The following is a 19,998-nucleotide window of genomic DNA, read 5'->3' on the forward strand; positions in this document are numbered from 1 at the left end:
TTTATGAAAAAGCCTTTAGAAATGCATTGAAATGAAATGCTTAAATGTTAACAAGTAATGAAATACTAGGTTTTACAACGTATCATTGTCTAGCTCGCATGCTTTAGCTAGTGCAGTGCCATTGTCTTCATCAGCGCATCCTGTCCCTTTGGGCCCGCATAACAAGAATTTTACCTAGGATTCATTCCTTTCAGTTGTGTGCGGTTTACTCCTGCAATGCCAAGCTGCTCCTTCCTGGATGATGGCAACAAGAGATCATATCCTACATTTCTATTGTATTTTTGATTTGTTGGATTATCTTCCCACAGTATCCCATGTACTCGAGGGATTATGTTTATGTTCGTCGCTAAAATGTTGATATGGAGAATAATCGGATGGTCCTGATCTCCAGGTGAGGGTTGACTTCATGTAAAATAGTTATATTGAAATACACAGAACAAAAATATAAACGCAACATGTAAAGTGTTGGTCCCATGTTTCAAGAGCTGAAATAAAATATCGCAGAAATGTTACATGCACAAAAAGCATTTTTTCTCTAAAATTATATGTTAAATGTTTATATCCCTGTTAGTGAGCATTTCTCCTTTTCCAAAATAATCTAGCCACCTGACAGGTGTGGCATATCAAGAATCAGATTAAATAGCATGATCATTACACAGGTTCACCTTGTGCTGGGGACAATAAAAGGCCACTCTAAAATGTGCAGTTTTGTCACAGAACACAATGACACAGATGTCAAGTTTTGAGGGAGCGTGCAATTGGCATGCTGACTGCAGGAATGTCCACCCGTTGTTGCCAGAGAATGTAATGTTAATTTCTCTACCGTAAGCCGCCTCCAATGTCGTTTTAGAGAATTTGGCAGTATGTCCAACCGGCCTCACAGCCGCAGACCATGTGTAACCACGCCAGCCCAGGACCTCCACATCTGGCTTCTTCACCTGTGGGATTGTCTGAGAACAGCCAGCCGGACAGCTGATGAAACTGTGGGTTTGCGCAACCGAAGAATTTCTGCACAAACTGTCAGAAACCGTCTCAAGGGAGCTCATCTGCGTGCTCGTTGTCCTCACCAGGGTGTTGACCTGACTGCAGTTCGGCGTCATAACCGACTTCAGTGGACAAATGCTCACCTATGGCCACTGGCACGAGGGAGAAGTGTGTTCTTCACGGATGTATCCCGGTTTCAACTGTGCCGGGCAGATGGCAGACAGCGTGTATGGCGTTGTGAGGGCGAGCGGTTTGCTGATGTCAACGTTGAGAACAGAGTGCCCCATGGTGGGGCAGGCATAAACTACGGACAACGAACACAATTGCATTTTATCGATGGTAATTAGAATGCACAGAGATACCGTGACGAGATCCTGAGGCCCATTGTCGTGCCATTCATCTGCCGCCATCACCTCATGTTTCAGCATGATAATGCAGGGCCCCATGTCGCAAGGATCTGTACACAATTTCTGGAAGCTGAAAATGTCCCAGTTCTTCCATGGCCTGCATACTCACCAGACATGTCACCCATTGAGCATGTTCGGGATGCTCTGGATCGACATGTATGACAGCGTTCCAGTTCCCGCCAATATCCAGCAACTTCGCACAGCCATTGAAGAGGAGTGGGACACCATTCCACAGGCCACAATCAACAGCCTGATCAACTCTATGTGAAGGAGATGTTGGGCTGCATGAGGCAAATTGTGGTCACACCAGATACTGACTGGCTTTCTGATCCATAGCAAGCTTTTTTTTTTTTTAAGGTATCTGTGACCAACAGATGCATATCTGTATTCCCAGTCATGTGAAATCCATACATTAGGGCCTAATGAATTGATTTCAATTGACTGATTTCCTTATATGAACTGTAACTCAGTAAAATCTTTGAAATTGTTGCATGTTGCGTTTATATTTTTCTCCAGTGTACATATGTGCATTAAATGAGGCCTTTTCGTATCACTTTTATTTTCTCTGAGATGCTTGGAATCTTATTTTATGGTATTACTCTCCTCTCCTGTCCCTTTTTTTTTGTGCCGTTTGGAGCGGTTCAGCATCCTGGAGTCGCAGAAACTCAGGACTACGTCAGAGTTTGCAACGCCAGGGTTGTGGGTTCGATTCCCACGGGGGACCAGTGCAAAAAAAATTAAAAAAAATAAAAAATTACACAAAAAAATATATGTATTCACTAACTGTAAGTCGCTCTGGATAAGAGCGTCTGCTAAATGACTAAAATGTAAATGTAAATACCAGTCCAAGGTGGTCATCCGCCCTCACAAGTCCTTTGTTTTCGGCCCGCATAAGAGGAATTTGACCCAGGAGTCATTCGTCAGTCGTGTGCTGTTTACTTATGCAATGCCAAGCTGCTCCTTCCTGGATGTGTTTATTTATTTATTTATTCCATTCAACCTTCTTTTTGTAAGATAGGTGCCACGCACCCCCAGTGGCCAAATCTGTGTTAGCCTGATACCTAAATCTTTTCAGGATACATAAATGTACTTCTCTGCCAAAATGAACAATCGTTATGGACATTTAATTTTAGTCGCCCACCCCACTAGGATGTTCTTCTATGAAATCTTTGCCTAAACTCATATACAGTATGTTATATGTAGACAACAGGTGGCTGAAGCAGTAACAGAATGTGAAACAGTACAAATGTCAAATCACACCGTCCACAGGAAATGTGCAGTGTGATAATGTATGGCATCCGTGACCGACTAAAGAGGGCACAGCCTGTATTCAAACGGCAACACGCATTCGGATCACGTTGGTTTACAAGATAATATTTCCCAGACAAAGAAAGCAAGGTTTGGGTTTTTATAGCATGATGGAGGAATTTAGTGGGTAAATAAAACATTCTGTCTGAGAGGGAATGTGGTCAGTTATGTTTTAGAGGGGAAAACCCATTTGCCTCCATATATGATGACATCGGATGTTTTACTTGTGCTTAGACTGAATCATCTGGTTGACAAACCCAGTTGAAACAAATCATAAAACATTTAATGATACAAATTAACCATAAAAGTCTGAAGATGTGTACACATACATAACCTTTGGATTGGAACTTATTTGAACATTAAAATCAGAGGCTGACAATGTTTTTGAGAGTTTATTCGAATTAGTGAATGTGATCTTGAAAAGGTACTTCCTTTTACACCACCCAGAGACTGCATTAAATGCCCTCCATTGTGAATTCAGACCACAAAACTGGATAAAAAGAAAGCAGAGTATACACGTGAAATTAGCCTATATGCCCATTATCTCTGGGATTGAAAACTTGTTGGCGTAAGAAACATTGTGCCAAATGACATATGGTAAATGAATGTCTCAGCAGTATGGTTTTCACAGCCAATATGTCCACTGTCTTAATTGAGTACTTCTGTCCTCTACTGGTAGAGATGAAGTGCCTTAGTCAAATGCGGAGAGCACTTACGCTAATTGATTGTGGCCATAAATCTGCCACGCTGCAGCCAGCTTGTAGGAAACCACAAAACTGCTTTATTCACATAAATCTCCCTCTCCTTTTGTCCCATCCAATCCCTGTCCATTCATCAATGACACATTCATTTACATTTCAGAGATTCACAGTCTTTTTGATTAATTTATTTGGACCCACAGAATCAATGTACTTGTCAGAATATATCCAAAGGGGTTAAAAAAATCGTCCTTCGAATCATCAAATCAAAAATGGGTGCAGATCTTACCCAATGGAAAATGTGCAGTTGTGACCTTTGACCTCACAATAGACTAGCGCATCAATGGAGCCCAATTCTCCTCCTTCTCTTTAAAGTGTGCACTCGTTCACCCTCAAGTATTCAAACGCATTGGGTGGGTGTAAGAAATATTGTACAGAACGTCCGTCTACACACACTCCGTCCATACCAATCCAACCCCTTTAAGTCCGTGAGGAGGGGTGAACGAGGGCACACCTCAGGGAAAAGGGGTGAGAATCCAAATTGAGCAAAGCTCTATAGAAACTATGGATAAATGTGTAGGATTTACATCCAGTTAAGTATGTAGTGTGGAGCGTGCTCACAAGACTCCAAAGTGCTTGGCACCACCATGGACAGAAGAACACTGCATGGTTAGATCAAGCACAATGGGGTCCTGGGCAGGGATATACAGCCATCTGAGGTTATGTGGGGCCAGGTTCAGTCTGGTCAATTTAGGTGGGATGGTAGAGCAAAAAAAGTAGAATCCTGTAAAAAGTACATTTTGATCACTTCGATAGAGAAGGGCATGATTGGGGCCAGTCAGTCCATCAGGAGTGAATATTGTAATCAGCTCTAAAATCATGAAAGGAACACTCTGCCACCAGAATATGCTATTTCTTGATGCTTCGGTCTTCCAACAACTCTATTTGTGATCCGAGGACAACACCACAGCTCTACGGCATTGATAGCCCAGGAGGAGAAGTGGTGGATGTCCATTGGCATCAGGGAGGGTTGCAGACCTGGGGAGTGATGGACCCAAATGACATGGACTTACACACTATTGCGATAGGGGCAGTGTTCATAATACAGTGTGGCTAGGGACATCAAGAAAATTACAAAAAAGAATTAGTCATAGGTCACATTCACTGCAGTGAAAAGCGGGCACCGCCCTTCCTGCGCATAAACTGCGACAAACCCCTCCCTCCCATCCTTCGCACCCCACCCCATCAGATACCTTCGTACAAAAAAAGAATTAAACACATACATTTTTACAGTTTAACTCAGTTTTTTTTTTTTTACATCAACATAATATGAACGAAAACAGACCAACATGAATAGTTTGTTAATGAAATTACTACTACGTTATGGGGAATCAATGAAAACCGAGTTTGGTGGAATGATGGTCATCTTGTTAAAGTGCATCAATATCTTCTAAAGAGGACAAGCTCTTAGGTCCTCCAGCTAATGGACAAAGAATATTCTCAATATCCAAGGACAAAGATGGAACAGCTTGGGAACAGCAGATACAGCCATATCACCAGTGTCCATCTGTAGAAATGTGCCATCTCTTCAGACCTGAGACTCAACCACTTTTGACATGATGGTCTAAACCTGGTTATCGGTCACTGGACTCAAAGTCAGCGGTCAGTCAGTATGAAATAATGCCCTCCACAGATGGAAAACTGATGATTTCTCTAAAAGACCTGTGAGGACAGCCCCCATCAGTGGGTTTGGAAATATTGTTACCTCCATTCTTTACTATATCCCCTGCGATATCTTGTTGAAATGGGAAGGGTTTCAGTGATAGTCAAGTTAAGCTCTGACAACTGAACCACTTTGTGTGATGAAATGAGAAAAGATTGCGTGCATGGGAGGGTGAATGACAACTTGTGTATAGAGCGATGAGCAATGGAGTTTCGGTAACAGACTAGTAGTGAAGATAAAAGGAAAAAATGGACTATGGAAGGTTGATGTGTCCAGGGAAAACAGCACTGCAAAGACACAGCTGTCCTTCTGGGTATTTGATTATGTTTCATGTGGACAAAGGTGGCGCGATGGTATTATATATTATGGTTGGTGGGATGGTGTCATGGTTTTTATGCATGGATAAGATTTCATACATGCTGTTGTTTTAACAATTTCAATTTCTCTGAGTGTCCTAAACTAAGGTCTTTCAAACTAAGCTATATTTTTCTAAACCATAAACCTCACAATGTATAGAATACACTGTATATGAGATGGGAGAAAGTTTAATTTGTCTCCCTTTGTCCACAGGACTTGCATAAACAATCATCTTTGTCCTCTTCCATTGAAGGCAAGGCTACAGAAAAACAGAAATCTTAAATAGCTGTAAACCCAGGGGTACTGTGGACCAAGGGTCATGGAAGCTGTCAGAGGATATCAAGACAATAGGCAAATATAAAACTAGAACATTCAGAATTTCAATATACCTCACCCGTTATACCTCACACGTCCATTATACCTCAGCCGTCTTTGAAGCACTTCAACTGGTGTCAGTGGAAAGTCACTCCCTCCAACCTGGTCTGTCCATGGAGACCCTCAGTCTCCATTCTTCCTGCCCCGGAGCCGATGGTGGGACATCCAGCTTGGTGGGGTAGAGTTGAGGGTCGTAAGGAAGAGCAGGTGCTCCTCTTGAGCTTGGTGTCTTGCCTCTAGGACCGGCAAGCTCAACTGGAGACAGACTGTCATGACTACGTCTCTTCCAACACCCCCCAAGCCGTACCCCCAGCCCCTCCTTCAAGTTAGGAGGGGTTAGTGATTTTCTCCTGGGATAGGTGGACTGGCGAGAAGGACTTGGGCAGGGTGGGCTTGTATGTGGTATGGGGAGTTTGGGGGTGGGGGGCCTGGTTCCGCATTTCATAAATATTAATACAGAGTCCTCCCCTCCGAAGGGGCAGATTAATTTCGTTAGAGGGGGAAGTGCTTTATTCACTTAATGGCTTTTATTAGTGGCCGGTCTTCAACTCTTTCATTAGCTAAAGTGCTGCTATAATTTACAGGGTGGAAGGGTGGGGGAGCGGCGCTGTCCCAAGGAGCGTCGCTCCTGCCGCTGTTGACCAGCCAGCCACTGCTCTGTCTAAACCTCTGCAGCTTTTCTCAGAAAGAGTGGCCATTCTGTCTCAAAGACTGAAAACTATCTCCAACATCGAATACACTCTAGATAAAGTCCTATTCATACAATTAGAGAGTTGTTACAGGAAGTGTTGAGGTCAAATGCTAGGGTTCCCCTTTTGTGGCAGATTTTTCCTGCACCTGAACAATTGAAAAGTATACTTCCTTGTAAATACATGTGTTATTGACTAGATCTGTTGTCATTGGATGCCTGTTATAAAAAATTAATTAAAGCGATATATTGATTGCTTTCATTTTAGAAATGCTACTTTATCTAAAAAATAAACAAAATAAGAACCAAACACGTGCAAACATTTCAATTCAAAAATGATATATTTTGTGTGAGCGATAAGGCTGTGTATAATAATGTATGCCTTGACAATATTGGTGTTCAGTTATAACATTACTCTGGCCAATATAGTAAAGGGCAGTGATCAATTCAAAATGCACTATTTGCTGACTAGGCCATGTCCATACCACCCTCCCTTACTCGCTGTACATCATAGACAGACATGCTAATGGATTCAGATGAAATGCTCCTCCCTAGAATGTGACATGTAGCTTTTATTTGGTTATAAAAAGCTATTTTGAAATCAGATTTGATCAGATGTGTCCTGTCCTGTGAAACATTGTGTGATCATTAACACATGGAGGAACTTTATTGAAAGTGTCCTGAGCAAATTCCCAAAGTGACCCTATCATGCTATCCATTTAATAATCCGCAAAAAAAAAAAAAAATCCTCGTCTTCGCAACTGCTAACGTGTGGCAACTGGAGAGTTCTCTGACACAAAATGGCTGATCCATCTCACACAGCTGGGTTGCTACACACCGGCATTAGATAATGTATACACACCAAAGTGCTTCAAGATCTGATGAAATGCTATTCACTAGTGGGTTATCTGTGTTTCTGAACAGATGGGGTAGAATGTCCCCAGACTGTGTCTAAGTGAATGAACTAATTAACCTGAATGACCATCCATGTTGGAGAGAGAAAAAAAAATCATAATAATGAGAGAGGGGGTGGGATGCCAGCCTGACTGACTGCCTGTATCATCAATGTCATATAAATCAGTGGCCGACAGGCCTTTCAAATAAAGCCTTAGTATTGGACACATTGAGACGGTCTCTGGGTAAGTAATGTTTAGTCCAGAGTGGTATACTACAAAGCAGGATAAAGGAGTTAGCCAGCTAACTTGCCTAAATATTCAAATAAAAAATTTTATTTTGTAGAAAGATAAGCTTGAAATGGGCATGGTCTAATTGATTGAACAAACTAAAATACATAACTAAGTGGAGCTTTTTTCATGAACCATAAAATCAATAGTTATTTCTGGTTCCTTATCAAAGTTGCTGGCTAACTCATTGATTCTGCTTTGTAGAATACCCCTCTGGGGTATCGATTGACTTCCAGGGATGATGGAGCCAGCAAACACCCACTTTGTTTAAGGATGTATTTCATAAGAACAGTCAATCACCATTGAAAGTATAGAGAGATAAAGCAGGACACACCCATGTAACTGGGGCAGGATTTTGATTTATTTCATATGAAGGGAAATGTGAATGTTATGAAGTTATATTTGTCAGTGTTGTTCAACATAGTAATTACAATGCGTCTTTCAAGGCATAAACCCAATGACCTGTATTATGAGCTAAAATAAAAGACGATCCCGTAAGTCATTTTTATGGTGTTTATTTGATATTTTTGAGATTCAAGGCTAATACTCTTCGATGGATTTTATGAATCACGTGTCGGCATAAATGAGAGGTAAATGCAACATGGACATTCATATTTATTCTTTTCAGTTTTTCAAATTCCAAAATAAAATTGAGAACCACAAGACACAGATGCTCTCGTGGATATGTTTGAGGGGGGTTTTCATGAGCAGCAGACTATTCCCGGTGATGAGAAAATCATGCAGCGTCAGGAGTCCTTTTACTTTTTCACCAGCTGGATAACGTCCTCATCCTCCATGACATGGTCTTTTCCCACCTTCTGGGGGTTGTGCTTCACTGAAGCACCCCACACCAGAGCACTGAAAGGACAGGAAGACTGAGTGTTAGAACAATACCAAGCAGCTGAAACATTGAATCATATTTGTCTGTGTGCTGGACACAGCAGCTAAAGCTGCATTTAAACAGGCAGCCAAATTCTGATCTCTTTTTCACTAATTGGTCTTTTGACCAATCAGATCAGCTCTGATGTGATTGGTCAAAAGACCAATTAGAGGGAAAAATATGAGAATTGGGCTGCCTTTGTAAGCCCATGTGAATTTGTTAAGTATATATATATTTTTAAAGTACATTATTTCTTACTGATTGTGGCTTTAAATCGGTTAGATACTGGGGTATACCCCAGTCTTTTCATGAACATCAACAAGATGCACAAAAGCCATTAGTCAACAGTATAGTACTCACTATTTTAATTCTTTGAGGAGGCTTTTATGAATCTTCAAACAGAAGTCCTCTACTGTAGTATGTTCAGTAGGTAGAACGACTGGAGATGTGTAGTCAGGAAGCTGGCCTTTGGGTTTGGTGTATCTGGGGGACAACACATTCAAATGATTAATTCACAAAAACAACATTTATCCAAGCAGTCAAAAAATAGTTCTGTGTGTAATAGGGATTCTATTTCATAGAAGGTTCCAATAACCCTATATGTCCCTTCTAGGGGTTGGTAGGTTGAGAGAGTGTCTCCTTACATGCGCACTAAGTGCAGGTAGTCCCACATCTTCTCCAGTAGGTCGTCAAAGTTCCAGCGGGAGTGGGCAGAGATGGGAACACAGTGGGGCACCTTGTAGATGATGTCCAGCTCTTCAATGGATATCTGGTCAATTTTGTTGAGCACATAAATGCAGGGGATGTACACTCTGGTGAGATTAAACAGAAAAGTTATGTCAGCAGGTCTGTAGGGGAGCGTTGACCTTACTTTGGGATGGGGTATAGCGGGACTTTGGCTAGGGGGTATAGGTCAGATCCAATTATAGATTAATGGAGGATTAAGAAGAAAATAAAATCAATACAAAAATGACATCCGAGTTTGTAGAAGTGCTCAGCTGCTTACCGGTTTCCCTCCACCACGTCGATGAGGTCATCAGCCGTGGAGTCACTGCGCAGGGTGATGTCAGCGTTGTGGATCTTGTACTCGGCCAGGATGCTCTTCACTGCGTCACCATCCAGCTCACTCTGTGGACACTGGAGAAGGTGCCAGAAAGGAAGAACACCAGAGTAAGCCCATTGAAATCAAATGAGAGAGATAAAAGAACAATCTACTTCCAGAGATAGATAACTGTAAAGAGAGAGAGAAATAGGAACAGGTTGAGCTGGACATGAAAGTGTTGTATTAAACAGACGTACTGTGACGGTGAAGTTGATACCTCCTTTGTCCTTCTTCTTGTAGCCGATGTTGGGCGGCTTCTTGTTGAGGCGGATTCCGAAGCCCTCCAGCTCGTGTTCAATCAGCTTCTTGTGGCCCAGAGGCTTCAGCACATCCAACACTATGAGGATCAGGTTACAGGTTCGAGCCACTGGGAAAAGAAAGACCACAGTTACAAACTACCTTCAAGGTGTGAGTGTGACACATGTTGTTTGTGTATGGTTCTGATGGTTCACTGATGGCTCTCACCTGCGATGACCTGTCGTCCTCTGCCCTTGCCATCTTTGGCCCCCTCGATGATACCTGGGAGATCCAGGAGCTTGGATACACAAAAGTGGAATAAACATCCTAATACTGAAACATCTCCTGCAAAACATCTTAAAGAAAACACTAATTAAGTAAAAAATTACAAGTAGCAAAAATACAAATTATCACTACTAGTACATATTGTCCTCAAAGGAAAACTCCCCTCAAAAGCTATATGTTGGTATTTTTTTCATTAGTTCACTGTTGATACAGTCCCAAAATGTTTTGCACGTCAGCAGTCAAGTTTTCGAGATATTGGACTTTCAAGAAGCAGTGTCACTTGCCACATCATCATGATGATGTGGAAGTGACACTCTGTTTCTTGAAGTGCCACTTGCCACATCATCATCGTTTTGGAGTGGATTTTTCCTTTAAGGTGAGGTGTGAAGGGTATAAGATGCACATAAAGTACCTGTATTTTTGCACCCTTGTAGCGGATCACTCCTGGTACTGTGGTGAGGGTGGTGAACTCATAGGCTGCCACCTCTGAGTACACCCCTGCCAGGTTACTTAGCAAAGTAGACTTGCCCACCGAGGGGAACCCTACAAACCCGATACGGGCATCACCTGTTTTTGCCACATCAAAACCTATACAACAAAGGGTGACACATTAGTATTCATTACAATATGACAAGATCTTGTAAATCTCAACTTATCTCCACTGCACTGTTGTGTAGCTGGACACATTCTTAAGATGAATGATGATCACGAGTTAGGACTCACCTTCCCCTGTGCCTCCTCCACTGCCTCCCTTTGGTGTGATAAGTTCTCTCCTCATCTTGGCCAGACGAGCTTTGAGCAACCCCAAGTGGTTAGATGTGGCCTTGTTCTTCTGAGTCCGAGCCATCTACCCGACAGAGGATGTTTAAATCATTCATATTCAACACAATATGACAACAGCCAGAACTAGAATATTGACTAGGCCTACTTGTCCAGAGCTAAATTGTTGCGATGGCTGGCTTTCGAATGATCACAAAGAAAACATATTGTCATCATGACACCGACACTGGGGTGAATTACAATCTGTCAAAGCTGGTGAACTCCGGCGTGGTTCTATACATACCAGCGCCGGTTAGCATGATAGTAGTGCTTAACTAGCTAGTTAGCTACTTAACGTTAGCTAGTTAATTACCCTGCCAACAATAACATATAGCTAGCTACTTTACAGTAGCCAACTAGGGTGTCTGCCATCATATTATGGATATATTCTTTTTTTTAAGGAGAAATCCATTGTAAGGCCTTGATTAGCCAAGTTAAATTTAGCCAACTAGCTAGCCATCTAGTCAAGTGGCCACACAAAATGTGATTCACAACTAACGCGTTAGCTAGCATTCGCGACCGTTAGCTAACTTACCTCGGCCTCAATTTCTGCTATTTTGGCGAGTAAACTCATCTTGTAGCTGGTCCTTAGATGATATCACGATAACGATGAAACAAGTTTAATATCAAAGTTGTTAAATTGTTGAGTTTTATCACGCAAGCATACAAGACTAGCTAGCAACAGCTAGCACCCATGCTTTCAACCTGTGGCTGGGGTCTCGCGAGGAGGAAGAGGCAGGCAAACCAAAGAAACTCGACGGCAAACTCAGAAAAGGTGCTGCAGTTGGCGCCACCTACTGGAATGAAGTATTTTGCAGATTGCTGTTAGTTATCTGACATTTAAAAATACAAATACAAAAATACAAATAAAACAAGTAAGCTGAATGAAATATGTCGTGCAACAGCAATGACATAAATGTTGCAGAAATTATGCAATGTAACACATTTTAAATACAAGATTCATGCTTGGTTTTGACAAATCATAAATTAATGTATCTGACGCTGCATAATTCAACACAGTAAAAGGCTACTGCAAACAAACACACACTCTCTCTCTCTCTCTCTCTCTCTCTCTCTCTCTCTCTCTCTCTCTCTCTCTCTCTCTCTCTCTCTCTCTCTCTCTCTCTCTCTCTCTCTCTCTCTCTCTCTCTCTCTCTCCTTTTCTGGATTTTGATAATTAGCGGGTATCGGCCTAATGCTGTTCTGCATGCATTATTTGGTGTTTTTCGTTGTACACGGACGATATTTTTGCAGAATTCTGCATGCAGAGTCTCAATTTAGTGTTTGTCCCATTTTGTGAATTCTTGGTTGGTGAGTGGACCCCAGACCTCACAACCATAAAGGGCAATGGGTTCTATAACTGATTCAAGTATTTTTAGCCAGATCGTAATTGGTATGTCGAATTTTATGTTCCTTTTGATGGCATAGAAGACCCTTCTTGCCTTGTCTCTCAGATCGTTCACAGTTTTGTGGAAGTTATCTGTGGCGCTGATGTTTAGGCCGAGGTATGTATAGTTTTTGTGTGCTCTAGGGCAACGGTGTCTAGATGGAATTTGTATTTGTGGTCCTGGCAACTGGAGCTTTTTTGGAACACCATTACCTGGGCCCTGATTTACTGTCAGGGCCCAGGTCTGACAGAATCTGTGCAGAAGATCTAGGTGCTGCTGTAGGCCCTACTTGGTTGGTGACAGAAGCACCAGATCATCAGCAAACAGTAGACATTTGACTTCAGATTCTAGTAGGGTGAGGCCGGGTGCTGCAGACTGTTCTAGTGCCCTCGCCAATTCGTCGATATATACAGTGGGGAGAACAAGTATTTGATACACTGCCGATTTTGCAGGTTTTCCTACTTACAAAGCATGTAGAGGTCTGTAATTTTTATCATAGGTACACTTCAACTGTGAGAGACGGAATCTAAAAATCCAGAAAATCACATTGTATGATTTTTAAGTAATTCATTTGCATTTTATTGCATGACATAAGTATTTGATACATCAGAAAAGCAGAACTTAATATTTGGTACAGAAACCTTTGTTTGCAATTACAGAGATCATACGTTTCCTGTAGGTCTTGACCAGGTTTGCACACACTGCAGCAGGGATTTTGGCCTACTCCTCCATACAGACCTTCTCCAGATCCTTCAGGTTTCGGGGCTGTCGCTGGGCAATAAGGACTTTCAGCTCCCTCCAAATATTTTTTATTGGGTTCAGGTCTGGAGACTGGCTAGGCCACTCCAGGACCTTGAGATGCTTCTTACGGAGCCACTCCTTAGTTGCCCTGGCTGTGTGTTTCGGGTCGTTGTCATGCTGGAAGACCCAGCTACGACCCATCTTCAATGCTCTTACTGAGGGAAGGAGGTTGTTGGCCAAGATCTCGCGATACATGGCCCCATCCATCCTCCCCTCAATACGGTGCAGTCGTCCTGTCCCCTTTGCAGAAAAGCATCCCCAAAGAATGATGTTTCCACCTCCATGCTTCACGGTTGGGATGGTGTTCTTGGGGTTGTACTTATCCTTCTTCTTCCTCCAAACACGGCGAGTGGAGTTTAGACCAAAAAGCTATATTTTTGTCTCATTAGACCACATTACCTTCTCCCATTCCTCCTCTGGATCATCCAGATGGTCATTGGCAAACTTCAGACGGGCCTGGACATGCGCTGGCTTGAGCAGGGGGACCTTGCGTGCGCTGCAGGATTTTAATCCATGACGGCGTAGTGTGTAACTAATGGTTTTCTTTGAGACTGTGGTCCCAGCTCTCTTCAGGTCATTGACCAGGTCCTGCCGTGTAGTTCTGGGCTGATCCCTCACCTTCCTCATGATCATTGATGCCCCACGAGGTGAGATCTTGCATGAAGTCCCAGACTGAGGGTGATTGACCGTCATCTTGAGCTTCTTCCATTTTCTAATAATTGCGCCAACAGTTGTTGCCTTCTCACCAAGCTGCTTGCCTATTGTCCTGTAGCCCATCCCAGCCTTGTGCAGGTCTAAAATTTTATCCCCGATGTCCTTACACAGCTCTCTGGTCTTGGCCATTGTGGAGAGGTTGGAGTCTGTTTGATTGAGTGTGTGGACAGGTGTCTTTTATACAGGTAACACGTTCAAACAGGTGCAGTTAATACATGTAATGAGTGGAGAACAGGAGGGCTTCTTAAAGAAAAACTAACATGTCTGTGAGAGCCGGAATTCTTACTGGTTGGTAGGTGATCAAATACTTATGTCATGCAATAAAATGCAAATTAATTACTTAAAAATCATACAATGTGATTTTCTGGATTTTTGTTTTAGATTCCGTCTCTCACAGTTGAAGTATACCTATGATAAAAATTACAGACCTCTACATGCTTTGTAAGTAGGAAAACCTGCAAAATCGGCAGTGTATCAAATACTTGTTCTCCCCACTGTATGTTGAAGAGGGTGCGGCTTAAACTGCATCCCTGTCTCACCCCACAGCCCTGTGGAAAGAAATGTGTGTGTTTTTTGCCAATTTTAATCACACACTTGTTGTTGGTGTACATGGATTTTATAATGTTGTATGTTTTTCCCCCAACCCCACTTTCCATCAATTTGTATAGCAGACCCTCATGCCAAATTGAGTCAAAAGCTTTTTTGAAATCAACAAAGCATGAGAAGTTTTTGCCTTTGTTTTGTTTTGTTTGTTTGTCGATTAGTGTGTGCAGGGTGAATATGTGGTCTGTCGTACAGTAATTTGGTAAAAAGCCAATTTGACATTTGCTCAGTACATTGTTTTCACTGAGGAAATTAACTAGTCTGCTGTTAATGATAATGCAGAGGATTTTCCCAAGGTTGCTGTTGACGCATATCCCACGGTAGTTATTGGGGTCAAATTTGTCTCCACTTTTGTGGATTGGGGTGATCAGTCCTTGGTTCCAAATATTGGGGAAGATGCCAGAGCTAAGGATGATGTTAAAGAGGTTAAGTATAGCCAATTGGAATTTGTGGTCTGTATATTTTATCATTTCATTGAGGATACCATTAACACCACAGGCCTTTTTGGGTTGGAGGGTTTGTATTTGTCCTGTAGTTCTGTCACGATCGTTACAGGAAGCGGACCAAGGCGCAGCGTGGTAAGCGTACATACTTTTATTGCAGTACACAACACGAACCAAAACAACAAAACAAACGATACGTGAAGTCCTAGGTCATAACACAAACCTTACGGAACAAGATCCCACAATAAACTGTGCCAAACAGGCTGCCTAAGTATGGTCCCCAATCAGAGACAACAAGCTACAGCTGCCTCTGATTGGGAACCACCCTGGCCAACATAGATATACACGAACTAGAACACAACATAGAAAACTATAACATAGAAAAATCCACACCCTGGCTCAACATATAAGAGTCCCCAGAGCCAGGGCGTGACAGTACCCCCCCCAAAGGCGCAGACTGCGACCGCGCCACACAAACACAAGAGGGTAGGGCCGGGTGGGAATTCCACCTCGGAGGCGGATCCGGCTCCGGGCGTGACCACCCCTCTATCTCTACTCCCCTGTAGCGCCCCTGGTCTGGACCGGCCCCGCTGGCCGGAGCTGGACTGAACACCGGTGGAGCGGATTGCTCTGGCTCCGGCGTGGAGCAGCTGACCGGTGCCGGACCAGACACCGGTGGAACAGGCACGGACCGTGCCGGGCTGACGACGCGCACCACTGGCTTGGTGCGGGGAGCAGGAACGGGCCGGACCGGGCTGACGACGCGCACCACTGGCTTGGTGCGGGGAGCAGGAACGGACCGGACCAGGCTGACGACGCGCACCATTGGCTTGGTGCGGGGAGCAGGAACAGGCCGGACCGGGCTGGCGACGCACACCACTGGCTTGGTGCGGGGAGCAGGAACGGGCCGGATCGGGCTGACGACGCGCACCACTGGCTTGGTGCGGGGAGAAGGAACGGGCCGGACCGGACTGACGACGCGCACCATTGGCTTGGTGCGGGGAGCAGGAACAGGTCGGACCGGGCTGGCGACGCGCACCACTGGCTTGGTGCGGGGAGCAGGAACGGGCCGGACCGGGCTGACGACGCGCACCATTGGCTTGGTGCGGGGAGCAGGAACGGGCCGGACCGGGCTGGCGACGCGCACCACTGGCTTGGTGCGGGGAGCAGGAACGGGCCAGACCGGGCTGACGACGCGCACCATTGGCTTGGTGCGGGGAGCAGGAACGGGCCGGACCGGGCTAGCGACGCGCACCACTGGCTTGGTGCGGGGAGCAGGAACGGGCCGGACCGGGCTGACGACGCGCACCACTGGCTTAGTGCGGGGAGCAGGAACGGGCCGGACCGGGCTGGCGACGCGCACCACAGGCTTAGTGCGGGGAGCAGGAACGGGCCTGACCGTACTGGGAACACACACCACTGGCCTTGTGCGGGAATCAGGAACGGGCCGGACCGGACTGGTGACACACACCACTTGCTTGGTGCGAGGAGCGGGACTGGGTTTCCTCATAAACCTCCGCTCCCTCTGCTGCCTACTCAGTTCCTCTCGCCGTGCCTCCACACTCTCCTTCTCCCTCGTGACCAGTGGCCCCCGTAACCTAGCGGCCTCCTCTGCTAACTGGCTGAACCGCTCTATCGCGGCCTCCTGCTGCCTCGTCGTCCACGGCGTGAGCCCCCCCCTAAATTTTGTTTGGGCTTGTCTCTCCCCCGTGCTCATGGCCTCCATCCCTCTTGCCAGACTCTCACTCATCTCCTCCCAGGTCCATCCTCTCTCCTCGTCACGCTGCTTGATCCAGTTGAAGTGGGATCTTCTGTCACGATCGTTACAGGAAGCGGACCAAGGCGCAGCGTGGTAAGCGTACATACTTTTATTGCAGTACACAACACGAACCAAAACAACAAAACAAACGATACGTGATGTCCTAGGTCATAACACAAACCTTACGGAACAAGATCCCACAATAAACTGTGCCAAACAGGCTGCCTAAGTATGGTCCCCAATCAGAGACAACAAGCTACAGCTGCCTCTGATTGGGAACCACCCTGGCCAACATAGATATACACGAACTAGAACACAACATAGAAAACTATAACATAGAAAAATCCACACCCTGGCTCAACATATAAGAGTCCCCAGAGCCAGGGTGTGACAAGTTCATTCAATGTAATTGGAGAATCCAGTGGGTTCTGGTAGTCTTTAATAGTTGATTCTAAGATTTGCATTTGATCATGTATATTATTTTGCTGTTTGTTCTTTGTTATAGGGCCAAAAATATTGGAGAATTGGTTTACCCATACATCTCAGTTTTGGATAGATAGCTCTTCGTGTTGTTGTTTGTTTAGTATTTTCCAATTTTCCCAGAAGTGGTTAGAGTCTATGGATTCTTCAATTACATTGAGCTGATTTCTGACTTTTTCCGTAGTGTATTTCTGAATTGTTTTAGTGATTCACCATAGTGAAGGCGTAGGCTCAGGTTTTCTGGATCTCTATGTTTTTGGTTGGATAGGTTTATCAATTTCTTTCATAGGTTTTTGCATTCTTCATCAAACCATTTGTCATTTTTGTTAATTTTCTTAGGTTGTCTGCTTTACATTTTTAGGTTTGATAGGGAAGCTGAGAGGTCAAATATAATGTTTAGGTTTTCTACTGCCAAGTTTACACGTTCACTATTATAGTGAAACATTTTGTCCACGAAATTGTCTAGAAGGGATTGAATTTGTTGTTGCCTAATTGTTTTTTGGTAGATTTCCACACTACTTTCCTTCCATAATATATATATTTTTAATATTATTCAGTTCCTTTGGCTTTGATGCCTCATGATTGAGCATAGCTCTGTTCAAGTAGAGTGTGATTTTGCTGTGATCTGATAGGGGTGTCAGTGGACTGACTGTGAACGCTCTAAGAGACTCTGGGTTGAGGTCAGTGATAAAATAGTCTACAGTACTACTGCCAAGAGATTAGCTATAGGTGTACCTACTGTAGGAGTCCCCTGAAAGCCTACCATTGACTATGTACATACCCAGCGTCCGATAGAGCTGCAGGAGTAGTGTTTTTGTTGGTAATGTTGTCGTAGTTGTGTCTAGGGGGGTATTTGAGGGAGGGAATGCTGTCACCTCCAGGTAGGTGTCTGTCCCCCTGTGTGCTGAGGGTGTCAGGTTCTTGTCCAGTTCTGGCATTGAGGTCGCCACAGACTAGTACATGTCTCTGGGCCTGGAAATTGTTGATCTCCCTCTATAGGATGGAGAAGCTGTCATCGTTAAAGTATGGGGATTCTATTAGGAGGATATAGGTAGCACACATGAGGAAATGTTTCTCTGTTGAGATAATTTCCTTATTAATTTCTAGACAGATGTAAAATGTTCCTGTTTTGACTAATTTAATAGAGTGGGTTAGGTCTGCTCTATACCAAATTAGCATACCCCCTGAGTCTCTTCCCTGTTTCACACCTGGTAGTTTGGTGGATGGGACTACCAGCTCTCTGTAAGCTAGAGGGCAACCACTGGGCCCGTCTCCTTTATACCATGTTTCTTGTAGGATGACAATGTCTGTATTTCCAATTTCTTTTTCTCTTTAGGCCAAAGGCAGATGACCTCAGACCTTGTATATTCCAGGATGAGATAGTAAAAGCTTTGTGTTCCATAGTGTCTAGTGTTGTTTTTGTGTGGTTTAGGCCCGGACCATCACAGTAGGTGTGAGCAGAGCATGTTGAGCATCTGATACATACCTCTTAGGTCGCAGGATGGGGCTTGGGCAGGTGTAATAGTGGGGGTTGGGCCTGTTGCTCTGCTCATGGCCTGGGCATATGTCCTGCTGTCATGTTGAGGTCCTTGCCGCAGGGGCGGGGGGCATGGAGTGGACAGAAGGGCCATAGGTCTGATATGGGGGGGCCTATATAGGGTGTGGCCAGGGTTTGCTTGGGGTGGTCTTAGCTGGTTGGGGTGTGGCTGGTGATGCTGTGGTCTGGGTGTAGGTCCTCTTGGCGTGGGATCTCTCGGTACAGGTCCTTCAGGAGGGGGTCTTGTAGGTCTGGGAGGGTGTCTCGCTGGTCTGGGCGGGGTGTCCGTTGCTCTGTTGCTCCTGTGTGTGGTGCTGGAGCTACGGTTGAGGGTGACATCCTTCAGGGTCCTGGCAAAAGTTGGGATTGCTGCCTTGTAGAGGTGGACCTGGTCGTAAAGGCTGTTTAATTCCAGGGTGGAGTGGTGGGCCAGGTTTCCCACGGGGGGCCAGTATGAAAATGTATGCACTCACTAACTGTAAGTTGCCCTGGTAGACATTAGGTTTTGAGGCACAGTCTCGCGAAATGCTTGCATTCACCTGCTGTATGGTGGCAGGGTGAAAGTATTTTCTTGGTAGCAGGGTGGGGATAACCACTTGTGCGTTGGGGAAAGTGGAAGAAGCTTTTTCAATCACTCCCTTGAGTGCTGTGGCCACACTTTCCTGCTGGTCCCTCAGGTCATTTGTGCCTGTGTGATTTATGATGTGGCTGTGGGACCCTAGTCTGTCCTAGTGTTTGGGCACCAGAGTTTAGCCACTTTGTGTTTGGGAAAAAGTTGATCCTCTTGAATGTAGTTGCCATTTGAGTCAAGAGAGCTATCAGGGGAGCTGACAGGGGGGCTCTTAGGATGGGGTGGGGTCTGTTGGGTTGGTGGTTCCTGTGTTGTCTGTCCCATTGTGGTGTTGAGGTTGTGGTCCGGGTCTGAGGTGGGCTGTTCTGCTGGCTTCTCTGGGGGAGTGTCCTGCTCTCTGTCACACCTCAGCTTTCTCACCTCCTCCTTCAGTGCCATGTGTGCCTCTTTAAGTTCTCTCACCTCAGTCCGTAGAGCAGCCAGCTCCACCTTCTGCCCCCCCCCCCGGGTCTTGTTGGGGGGGGGGGGTGTTGTTCTGCTGGTCTGTTTTGTGGGTTTGTTCTGTCTGGATTGTGTGGACTAGCTCTCTGAGCTCCACCATGTCTCTCTCCAGCTCTGTGAATGTATCCCTCTCAATGATGGAGGAGCAGTACAG

The 19,998-nt window shown here is 44.8% G+C and overlaps 1 protein-coding gene across 1 annotated transcript; it reads right to left on the reverse strand.

Annotated features, from left to right (window-relative positions):
• Nucleotides 1–8,223: 8,223 nt before the first annotated feature.
• On the reverse strand, nucleotides 8,224–11,781 carry LOC311127706 (developmentally-regulated GTP-binding protein 1). Its single transcript, XM_084159576.1, has 9 exons — nucleotides 11,583–11,781; nucleotides 10,952–11,075; nucleotides 10,641–10,816; nucleotides 10,172–10,241; nucleotides 9,904–10,073; nucleotides 9,611–9,741; nucleotides 9,249–9,416; nucleotides 8,965–9,087; nucleotides 8,224–8,582 (listed from the first exon to the last, which is right to left on the reverse strand). Exons 1-9 carry the CDS (start codon nucleotides 11,619–11,621, stop codon nucleotides 8,483–8,485), a joined length of 1,101 nt encoding a protein of 366 aa, XP_084015702.1. The 5' UTR covers nucleotides 11,622–11,781; the 3' UTR covers nucleotides 8,224–8,482.
• Between the last annotated feature and the right edge of the window lie 8,217 nt (nucleotides 11,782–19,998).

The sequence above is a fragment of the Coregonus lavaretus genome (genome assembly GCF_964263955.1).
Source record: "Coregonus lavaretus genome assembly, chromosome: 4".
NCBI lineage: Eukaryota > Metazoa > Chordata > Actinopteri > Salmoniformes > Salmonidae > Coregonus > Coregonus lavaretus.

What these genes read in the sequence shown, in the direction of transcription:
- LOC311127706 (XM_084159576.1), bottom strand. Translation starts at nt 11,621, where the DNA reads ATGAGTTTACTCGCCAAAATAGCAGAAATTGAGGCCGAG. An exon ending in GACGTGGTGGAGGGAAACCG is followed by an intron (nt 9,417 to 9,610) that starts GTAAGCAGCTGA and finishes TAATCTCACCAG; the next exon opens with AGTGTACATCCCCTGCATTT. An exon ending in TACCTGCACTTAGTGCGCAT is followed by an intron (nt 9,088 to 9,248) that starts GTAAGGAGACAC and finishes GTTGTCCCCCAG; the next exon opens with ATACACCAAACCCAAAGGCC.